Source organism: Centruroides vittatus, unplaced genomic scaffold (genome assembly GCF_030686945.1).
Source record: "Centruroides vittatus isolate TY-2023 unplaced genomic scaffold, ASM3068694v2 contig_880, whole genome shotgun sequence".
NCBI classification, from domain to species: Eukaryota; Metazoa; Arthropoda; class Arachnida; order Scorpiones; family Buthidae; genus Centruroides; species Centruroides vittatus.
In genome coordinates, this window is record NW_027122572.1 from 59228 (window position 1) to 71440 (window position 12213).

Sequence of the window (12213 nt, forward strand, 5' to 3'; positions counted from 1 at the left end):
TACAAACCAAAGTTTCAAATATGTTTTTTCAAACAATTTTTCAAAAACTAAAATGTCAATCTGAGATAACTTTGAAATTTAAAAATTAATTTTTGTGTTAGTTTTATATTATAAAGATATCTCTCTATTTTAATTTTCAAGAAATCAACAACAGAATATGATTATCATTTAAATGATGCTTTTATTATATTGTAAAACAATATTTTTAAACATTTCGATCATTTCTCCTGATATCTTTTTGAAAATTAATTATTATTAATTATATAATTGTTATAAAATGATTTTCTATTATTATCAAAAATATTAATTTCTTAATATTTTATAATTAAAATTTCAGACTGATACATACATAAAAATTTTACATAAAATAAAAAAAAATTAATCAAATTCTAAATGAAGATTATATTTTTATGCAATAAAATATTCATTGTTTTGATTGAAACTGATAATCTTCAATATATCTAATGAAAGAAAAAGATGAATAGCAAGAACTAAGCATTGGATTTTGCATATCTTTCTTGCAAACTTCTATGAGGTTGAGAAAAATGAAAATGTATTCCATGATGCTGGGGAGGGTTAACATAAAAAATTTTCTATTATTATCTTAAGCAAAATAATTCACATTAATTAAGAAGGGATGTATATTTGTCTTAATATTTTGAATTATTTACCTTTAAGAAATTGAAAACTACAAAGTTCTTAGTTACCTGACAAAAATGAAATTATTTAACATAAGATAGAAAATAATGTTTGTTTGTTTAATTTAAACTGCTTACATATTTTATTTTTTTAAATGTTTTTATGTTTTTATGTAAAATGAGATGCTCATTGAGCAGCAATTTGAAAAAATTGAAAAGCTCGAAATTTCTGCTGCCATCGTCTGTCAGTCATTTCTTAATCTCGAGAACGAAGTTAGGCAGATGAAAGTCAAGACCAGATATGGAAAACTTAGGGGCAGGAGGTCCTGATTAACTATATATGAACTTCTATGCAAATGAGAAGTTACATTATTACAATTAAAAAATTTTCCCCTGAAAGGAATTAGATAGATGACTGGCACAACTCTATTGCTATTAGGAAAGTATGATATACAGGGGCAAGCCATAAGTAATTTGAGGTGAAGAGCATATATTTTAAGTGAAATAAATTAAAAATATGATTAAAAGTTACAGCCCAGCATTGTGATGATGTTACAATAAATAATTGCTCATTCTTCATATATGTATTTCTTAAGTAGAATATATTTGTTAATTTGCAAAATACTTTTTATCTTTAATATCTTCTAAATAATAAAACTAAAGTTAATAATACTAATTTTCAAAAGAATCTTATTTTTCATTATAAAAAAAAGAATTGTATTTTTGTAAAGTTAAAGTTAAATGTAATAAACAAATACTAATAATAGTTATAATTAGTTCACTTAATAATATGAAGCAGAATTTCATGTTCTCATCAATTTCAACTTAATGAGAATCTATATTTTAAATTATCTTCAATTACATGGAAGAAAATAAATGACAGATATACAAAGATAATTCAGAAAATGAAAGTTAAATAATCAAAATCGAAAGTAAAACAAACATTAACCTGACACATAGTGAATTCATATTCTCCAATGTATGTTTAATATTAGTGCAAAAATAATTTTTCAAAATTTATAAAGTATTGTAAAATAACATACAATTTCAGCATGCAAAAATAATAGGAAAAGTTAAAAAATTAAACACTATAAAAAAATAATGTAGAACAATTAAAGATTTAAAATATTTTTAGAATCTTCAACAATATCATAATGTTTATAAAAAAGTGCTTATTTAGAATAATATGAGATCTTTTTGAAATAAATTTTTCAACCATTAAAATAAAATATAATTTTTTAAACAAAAAATAGTAATTAGAAAATTAATATTGTATACACAATTAACAATAGGAACTGGATACAGTATTACTAGTTATTAATAAATCAAAATAAATAATTTTGATTTAATGAACAAATAATTTTTATGTAAGAAGTAATATGAAAAAAAATGTCCACTATATGGCAAACCATCATTTATGTTACGAACATGTTCTTGGAAACTGTGACACAAACAAAACAATGTATAATGAAACCAATTTTACAGGCTAAATGACAAACAAGATATAATTCAGTTAATATTATTCAAACTGGATCATGTTTGTGACCTCTAGAATTTTTTTTCCACCTCATAAAATCAATTTACTATCTATAAAGAAAATTCAATAATAATAATTTTAAATGATTACAAATGGACTTGTATCTTTAAAACCCAACAACATTAAAATAAAATGACTACACGAAGACTTGCTATACTGCTTTATGAATCTTTTATTTAAATTCCATTTGAGCAGTTTTTATCTACCAGCCATCTTGTGCTAACAGGACTAATTCTACATTGATTTAATAAGTTCATTAATTACCATTAAAATCCATTTGACATTCATGTTAATTTTAAAATATAAGACTTTTATATTAAAGATTTTTAAGTCAGATTTAAATAAATAAATAAAAATAAACAATTTCTTCCAATTTTAACAAAACTGACCAAATTTTTAAATTATATAAAATAAAACATTTTTACATATTACAGTATAATAGATTCTAATTTTATTATTATTACGAAGAGTTAATTTATAAAGTATATCATTCATTTATAAGAATTCCTCATTTAAATTTTAATATTCTTCAGTATAAATTTGGGAAATACATCATGTGTCATTAATATAATAAATTCAAATATTTCGAAAATAATTAAAATTAAACCTACTTGGATAGGAAGTGAATACACAGATGCATTGCTAGAAGGTGTTGTTATGGGACTTGAGATAACCACAGAATACTGTGGAATTTGTACTGAGGATGACACATCAAAATTTCTGTTTTCTTCTTGATAATTATGTGTTACAGGATACCCATACGGTTCCTTTAAAATTAAAAAATTTTAAAAATGAAATGGAGTTATTCTATTAACAATTATTTTGGTATAACAGTGTTCAATAGAAACTTGATAATAGCCATAGCTCTCATTTTAATTGTTTTTAATTGTTATATGGTTAATTTAACCTAAGAAAAAACTAAAAATATTAGCAATATTTTTAGTTATCTTATTTATTAAAGTAATATCACAGAAATACTACATTTTCCAACAATTTTTTTAAACAGATTATTCATTTATTTAACTTTCACTTATTTAATAATATTAAAAATTAAAATATAATTAAATTTTTTTGTTCATGCATTGACTATAAAGCAGTAACTAATTTATTTGTTAGATATGGCTAATGGCAAATATACTGAGCACTGCATTCTTATTACTATAATATTTAAATTAACTAATATTATGTATTTGAATTTAAATGTGTGTCAAAAATCAAAGAATTATTTTTTAGAAATAATTTCAGTTTCACAAAATATTTTCAAAAATAAAATACTTAATAACAACATAAATTTACTTTACTAAATGTAATTTAGTAAAGTAAATTTTTGACAAATTTTTGTTATACAGCAAAATTGTGTAAACCAGACTCATACAGTACTACATATTTTTTCCAGTTTGGCAGGTTTCAGTTTTGAACCGGTGTTTTTTTTTTTTTAAACAGAAAATTGCTGTGTTCCTAATAATTTTCCCATTTAGACAGGTTTCTGTTTTATTAAGGTTTTCCCTTAAACAGGTTTTACTGTATATATAAAAACAATCTCTTTTTATTGCATGAAAAGTTAGCAACTTAAAACAGAATATGCTATCATAGAATACAGTTTCTATAAACTAGCATTCTATTGAAGCACATCCTTTACATTAATTGGAGAAGCCTAATTAGTTTAGATGTATGTACTGTACTTTTGCAACTGTTTATTAAAATTCTATTGCTTAATCTTGCAAAAAATTTTCAATTCAATTCTTTATTAAATCATATAGGTTATCCCGTATCATATTAACTACAGTAGAGCATCGATTATCCGACTCAATTGGAGACTGGGGTTGGTCGGATAACTGAAAAAACGAATAACCGAAAAGTATGAAAAAATACATTATTAGTATATTAGTATATCCCATGTAATTTGTATATTAGTATATCGCTATTAACCTACTTTGCGTTGAATTTTCATCAATGTTAAGCCTAACAAAATTTTTTTTAAATAATAATCGTCGCTATTGTATCGTTAAAAATGATTTCTTTATTTTCCACAAAATAAAGACAAAATAAAAAATTAAGTATGGTTTAAATACTGACCTCCCTTTCATGGTTGAGCCAGTGTTGCCAGTTAAAACATGCAAAAATTTAACAAAAATAATATTAAAGTATAAGTATTATATATTAATGGTGCGGTTTTTTTATATATTGTTTAAGTATCAATTTCCCTTGAAAAAATTTTCTTTTTTTTCAAAAAATTAATTGATTTAACTTCACAGTAAAGAAACACAAGAAACACAAATAAACTAAAAGAAGGACAGTTAGAAATGCCTCGGGGGACGGTGACATAAACACCTCATAACAGAATGGTCTTAAAAAGAAAAAAGGTTAGTACCGAATAATATTAACAATAATACAATTTGAAATAATCTCTTGTAATAATTTGTGTTAAATTAATCTAAATAATGTAATAATTATAATAATTGTAATAACTCCTTATTACTAGTCCAAAATAACTAATCTTTTATAACTTGTATATATATATATATATATATATATATATAAACCCAACTACAATAATCAATGTAACAAATGTATTCTCTACCAATTGTAGAAATGTAACACCTGATGAGGGGCGCAAAATAAACGGAAAAGATTGCACCCGAAATGCATAGTGAAATAAAGAATGATGTGAATAAAACCCAATAGTCTTTGTCTCTGATGAAATGCGGTACAGACGAAATAACTTCGGTTAAAATAACTGTGAAGTTAAATCAATTAATTTTTTGAAAAAAAGAAAATTTTTTCAAGGGAAATTGATACTTAAACAATATTAAAGTAGCCAAGACATAACCAAATATTGTAGCACCACATCATTAGCGGACATTTGAATTTGCTGACTAGAATGCAGTCGGTTAACCAATGCGACGGTTAATCGGGGGTCAGATAATCGATGCTCTACTGTAATACCACAAGTCCAACATACATCAATTTGTATATATACATAAAATTCAGGTAGTCTAATAAAAATCAAACTTAAATCAAAAATTACAGAAACTGACCTAACAGCAAAACAGATTTTTAAGATTCCATTTCGATAATATTTGAAAATTGTTATCTTCAAAGAATATGATCAATAGTAAAATCATTATTTTGAAATTGTTCTACTGCTAACATTATTTTAAAATTAAATTTTATGTAAGCTGAAAATGGCCCAAATTAGATCTGAAAACTCTAATAATTTTTTCCACTACTATATAGAAAATAATAGTTTTATTAAACTGCAATTTTCAAATTGCAGATGTATAGATTCCCACTGTTGTTGGTTTGTCTGTCCAACAAAGTCAGGTGTGAAAATCAAGACCAGACATGGAAAGCTCAGGACTGGAGGCCTATTAACTATATACAAAATTCCAGTCTGGACCAAAAGTCATGTGATTTTTTAAAATTAAAATATCATCAAAAATTGCAGCCCAGCATTATGACAACATCAAAGTAGGTAATTGTTTGTTTTACTTTAATCTTCAATGGAGGTGCCAAGTTTTGTACATTTCCCTTACTACTTGATGTTTTAAATGTACAGTCTATTTAAAAACTTCACAATGCAGTTAGTAAAAATAAAGATTATTATTAAGAATATTTTTAATGTCTTTCAATAAATGAATATTTTTATTAAAAAAAATAAATAGTAGTTATTAAAAGCTAAAATAGCAATTCTTCTTCTTTATAAACATTACTATATTATTAGTTTATCCTTATTACCTAAATCAAGGGGTTCCTAACCATTTTTGTTTACCAACACTTATTCCAAAATGACATTTAATTTGCTAGCCTCTTTCTATATTGATATAGATACAAAAAAAAAGAAAGAAAAGAAAAAATTCAAATAGGAATTAATAATATTTTTTATTAAACATTAATCAAAATTCAAAATTGTGTGTTTTACTTTACTAAAATTTAAAGATATATCTGTTGTTGTTATATTTGTTGTCCACTGACTTCCAAATAATTCTTAGTAATTTATCAACCCCTAGATAAATAACGAAACCACTTGGAAAATTACAAGTAATCAGGCTAAACAGTTATTCTTATTAATATTTCAGGATGTTTCAGGAAAAGTTTTAAAAGGTATTCTGCATTATTAAAAAGAATTTATTATTGTTGTTAAATGACTACATTATAAACTGTAAAAAATAATATAGAATTGGTATGCATTTTTATATTCTCTTTTCAACTCTCTCAATATTTTAAAAATTTATAATAAATATATTATATTCAGCACTACTTTATTATTCTACAACTTTAATGTCAAAAAATATCATTTCATCCTTGTTATTACACTTTCAACTTTTTAAAATAAATAATAAAAAGATTAGTAAATTGAGAAATTAATAATACTAAATTTAGTAAAATACCAAATTATGTTTATGTAAAAGCCTTAGAAATCCATATTTTTCTATATGAAAAATACACAAACATTGATATTTTTAAATATGAATAAAAATACACACATTTATAAATGCAAATTTTTCTAATAAATATTTGTTTATACCTTATAAATACCAAAAAATAAAGAAAATTAAAAACTTATCATAAACCTTCATTTTTAAAATTTTACAAAAATTAAAAATCTGAAATTCCAAATTGAGACTTACTTTCAAAGGTAATAATCGTATTTCTTATAATCCTACATTCTGATACTGAAGATTACAATAAGAATTAATAATTTTTTAATAAGTTATATGGTATTTATGGTCCTATATTTAATCATATATTAAATCAAAATTTCATAAATTCTGGCATTCGTAAGTTTATTAGTTTGTTAAACTGATCATGACAAAGCAAATAACCAACAAGAAAGAAGTATTATATACACAATTATAAATGCAATTTTATAGTTATGTATATAATTCTTTCTCATATTAATAAAGGTGAGTTAAATAAGTAATGAGATAATCATGAAGTAGGGCCTCCTAGTTCTACTCAGTAAGCATGTTCTGTAATGATGACATTTCAAATGAAACTCTTAATGAAATTCATACAAGAAAGAACTAGTTTCATGTCATGAAGAAAATGGCATCTGGTTATACCAATATTTCTAAATTCGCTTGTGTAAGACAATAACCTAATACAATAAAGATATTTGATTGATTGATTGATTGAAATTCACTTGTGCACAAATTTGGCATCAGAAGAAAAAAATTACACAAATAAATGTATAAGCAATTTGAAAAAACACTTCAACTATGACTTTACTAGTAACATTTACCATTTCAGATTTAGAAACAACCATTATTTTAGATACTGTCAAAATGTCCAATGAAAACAAGAAATAATGACAATGCTATTCTTATTTAACTTGTTTAACTTTATGGCAAAATAAACTTGCAAGAGTTTTTGTTTTCATTTTAAAAAATATCTTAACAATTATCAAACCACTATAAACCAAAACTATAAATACAACATTAAATGTTACATTTATTGTGTTTGCAAATGCTAAATTTATTATATATTATTAAAAAACCAACTAACTGAAGTTACTTGGTTTTTCACATATTAACCAGCAATCAGCAGTCTTTTTTAAAATATTGTATACAATCTGTTTTTTATTATGATATATATATATAATGACATTTCTAATTTTATAAATAAAAGCATTTTTAAAACAATATTACTGATTGTTCTCAACTATTCATCCTTTTTCTGAGAAGAGCAAAACATTTTGTTTTAATACTTAACACAGCTTAATTTTATATATTATTCATAACTAATTCACTAAGTTAAAGAATACTGCATGTTAAATTTTGAATGCTTTAAAATGTGAATTTTAACATTGCAAAACATTTTAAATATTTTATATTTCACTGAATTAATTTAAAAATATCAAAGCAAGCATTTGTTTTGGCTTATTGAATTTCTTATATTTTAATGAAAGTATATGTATATAGTGTATATATATATATATATATATATATATATATATATTATTATATATTATATACATATATACTAATAAGTTGGTTAATATCCAATCCATCACTTAAAATACTTGTTGAATAAGTAGGATTAAACATCTTGTTGATTAATTTTTAATATATAATGTATTAATATATTTAGTTTATCCTTATTGATTCTATGATTATTTTTATTTCATTCTTGTACATTAATTTATTCTATGAATACCTCAACTAGTACTATAGGAGCAATATTTTTATTGATCTTTTACCTTATAGAAAAAAATTAGAGATAGACAAATACTACCCAGAAATATTAGAAGATATTCAATATTACAGATCTCAAATATTACATTGATAAAAATAAATTTGAATACTACAAGTACTTCCAATATTGTGCTGTATGTACTGTACAGTCACAATGACAGATCCAGAAATACTTAAAGAGCAGCAAACTCAAAAATTAAAAATATTTGAATAATTAATAAGTACCTTTTATTAATTACAATTGTTCTGCACAACAATTGTATTGCAGATAGTTCAATAATTTATGAAAATTTACCATTAAAAAATTATTTGTCTTAAACTTAAAATATACATCATCTATAGCTATTAATAAAATTATGATGCTTTAATAGATTTAAATGCAATACATTGATAATTGTTCACAATCTATTAGAAAGGCTGTGAATGTATAACATGATATAATTTTTTCAGATGTTTCATATTAAGAAATCAGTTTCACTTACAGAATAAAATCACCAATATCAATTTAGAGCTGTTGACATTTAACAAAAATCTTTAGCAAAATTTTTTGATTAAGTAAAATATTTTTATATTTCCTTTTTGAATTAATATTTTTTATTTAATCTATGCTTTTAGTTGATGTTTAAATTATAAATGCAAATTGCATTATGCATTATCATCAGCCTTAACAGATATAACAACAAATTTAAAAATAATGTTTTTTTTAGTTTTTACAATATATACATGTGATATTTTCTATTACTGTATTTTACGGACTATAAGATGCACCTTAATTTTTAAGCAATTTTTTTAAAAAATACCTATAAGACACTACGAACTATAAGACACATCTGAATTTTGGAGGCAATTTTTCGAAGAAAAAAGTGCGTCTTATAGTCCGTAAAATATGGTATATTGAGAAAACTATATGATGTTTTCAAGAAGACTGGAAAAAATTCATACCATATCTTAAGAGGTTCAAGATGAACAAAAAAGTCCCAATAAACATATGCCTAATAATAAGCCATTCTCAAATTACATGAAAAGTTTTAACAAAGGTTAAATTTTAGAAAAAGCATATCTTTGAGGTCATGTGAATAATTTAGGCATTGATATAAGGTTAGTAATGAAGAGCAGCTCCAGAAAAGGATTGGATGCCTTTAATTCAATACAAAACAAATTTAGTATAGTATATCTTTACAAAACTTTTAGCAATGAATAAATCAGTAAGCAATGTACTGTACATTTCAGAACAGGAAGTTCTCTATTAATAGTATTATTTTTTTTTAAACTTTTTAAAACATATTGTATATCAATTTTTGTACTATATATTTTATTTATATAGTTTGGGCAAAATATAAAAATTTGCATTAACTATATACAATGCTATATATTTTCCTTAATTAAAAATAAATACACAAAAATTCTATTCCTACACTATAATTATATGACATTTTTAAAACATCCAAAAACTAAAGAAAAATTTATATCAAGAATAGTCAGAGATAGAAATAGAATTTCCAATTTTAATTCAATTTTTGTACAGTTAAAAAATAAATGATAATAATGGTGATGCAATAAGTAAATATTTTATTTTTAACTAACTCTAGAATTGATTTCATTTTATAAAATATTATTTATAGACAAATAACATTTAGATATACACTGAAACTGGTTAAAAGTTAAATATTCAGATTTTGGTATTCCTAAAACATTTTACTAGCCTTTAACTACAATATAATAATTAAGCTAAATAGTTTAATTTAACAATCATTGGCTTTAAAAGCATCATATGTTGTTTTTTAATAAGTTTACATCTAGCAGTAATAATTTGAATATTTTAAATATTTCTCTATATCAGAACAATCATTTTAATTTCTTTAGAAAAACAACTATGATTGCTAAAAAATAAATATATCTAAATATTCAATTACAGCTTTAAAACATAACCAAAAAACCAAATATAAAATTCAAAACTAAAATGTATTTAATATGGAATATTTATATGCATAAAAAATTTATTTTATACAATAAATATATAAGAGAAATGTCTCAAAAGTAAGATGAAATTTTTTATAGCTATTTAATAACTAATTACATTAAACAACTAAAAAAGTTATTTGAAAGTACACAGCTATTTTTCTTCAGTGCCTAGTTGCCATTCTTTCTAAACATTTTTCGTAGCAGGAGACAAAGGCAAAAATTCCTTTCAGAAAAAAATTCTTCATTTAATGATTTGAACAAGTCCATGAATGCATCTCTAACTTCATCATCTGAGAAGTGTAAACCACCAAGATGTTTCTTAAGAAGTCCAGAAAGATAAAAATTAAAGGGTGATGTTCGGACTATGCACAGGATGGTCCATCACTTCTCATTCAAACTGTTTTAGCCAGTCTGAAATTTGGTGTGAGGTATGGAAAATTGCATTATCATGCAGCAGGCATACCATCCTTGTCTTCCATTGAGAAGTGTTTTGAAAAGAATGAACTATGTAAAAAAAAATAGCTTATACTGGTTACTTTAAAAATTAAGTTAGCCATTTGAATATAATTTGTTGATATAAAAGATTGCAATCACTTTTAGGACATGTCTCCTATCTCCTATCATTTGCTGTTTTTCAGAAATAAATGTAAATATTTATATAAGATCATATTTTCCAATAATTTACTATTTGTTCAGTTCTCTGTTAAAATATTTTCTATCCAATTTTTTAATTATTGAATTATAAGCATATATACACATACAATAATAATTTTAAATTATAATAGAGTCCACTCAGTGTAATCACAGATATTGTTATATCAAAATTGGTAGGTCTCAAAACACACAAATTAAAATATAATTATAAAACTTTGTTTACTATAATCAGAGTTTAGTTATTTTTATCATTATCTTTGGGCAATTAGACATTTTTAAGCTCTCTTTTCACATTAAAAGTTTCAACATGATGCTAATAACATGCAGTTATTGTAAGTTATCATTATCTGTCTTTAAATATTAAATGATTTAATCATTATTTGTTTTCAATACAATAGTTTACATTACTGAAATTTCTTACTTCAGTTATATGCTAGATGTTAAAGATAGTCAAGTGTCAGAAAAAGGGAGAAATAGGAAAGAAAGATAGTCAAAATTTTTAATGACATTAAGTGATTGAAATTAATTTTGTTTTATAAACTTGTTCTGAATTGTCTATGCTACAATCAAATTGGCCATGTCTAATTCATAGTGATCTTATCTTGACTGTAAATACTGATTGGTTCTTATTAAAATTATACTAACAATGAGTGTGCACACAATAACAACTATCTTGCATGTAAATTTTATCTTGAACATTTCCAACACCTTCTGACATTTATATTCATATGTGTCAATTTGTAGTTTAACATCTTCATCCATTAAAGTCAGAATTATATGTTGTTTTCTGATATTTTCATATACATGTATAATTAATACTTCGTAAATATGTTGACAAATGATAAAGTAACAATTTAAGCTTACAATAGGCATTGCCTACATTTACAGGTGTATGGGGATTCATTGATTAAGGAAGACAGGAGTTGATTTTTCCAAAATTTTATACAAACATGAACAGAAATTTCAATTTTAATTTGCCATCACTAATAATTTGTTAATCTTTTTGCTTTTTTTATCTGATTGTTTTTCTTGCTTTCCCAAATTTGGGAAATTGTTCCCTGCTCCCCTGACTTGTATGCCTATGTCTAGAGTCTTTGTAAAGTAAGCAGGACCAGAAGTAGGCCCCAGCAAAGTAAGCATGTGCTTGGAACAACATTGCTCCAAAATTAATTTTATAAAATATAAAAAAATTAAAATTTGACATATGGATAGCCACATGTCAGTT

At 23.7% G+C, this 12213-nt stretch overlaps 1 protein-coding gene across 3 annotated transcripts in view; it reads right to left on the minus strand.

Moving 5' to 3' along the window:
* The window catches only part of Su(H) (recombining binding protein suppressor of hairless), a 119462-nt gene that overhangs the window by 40376 nt on the left and 66873 nt on the right, over positions 1–12213 (minus strand). For all 3 annotated transcript variants that reach the window (XM_067280051.1, XM_067280050.1, XM_067280049.1), the window contains one exon: positions 2787–2942. Coding sequence is in view for 1 of the 3 variants with exons in the window: in XM_067280049.1 (XP_067136150.1) it covers positions 2787–2942 (156 nt within the window). In the remaining 2 variants the exon portion in view is untranslated. The remainder of the gene's footprint in view (positions 1–2786; positions 2943–12213) is intronic.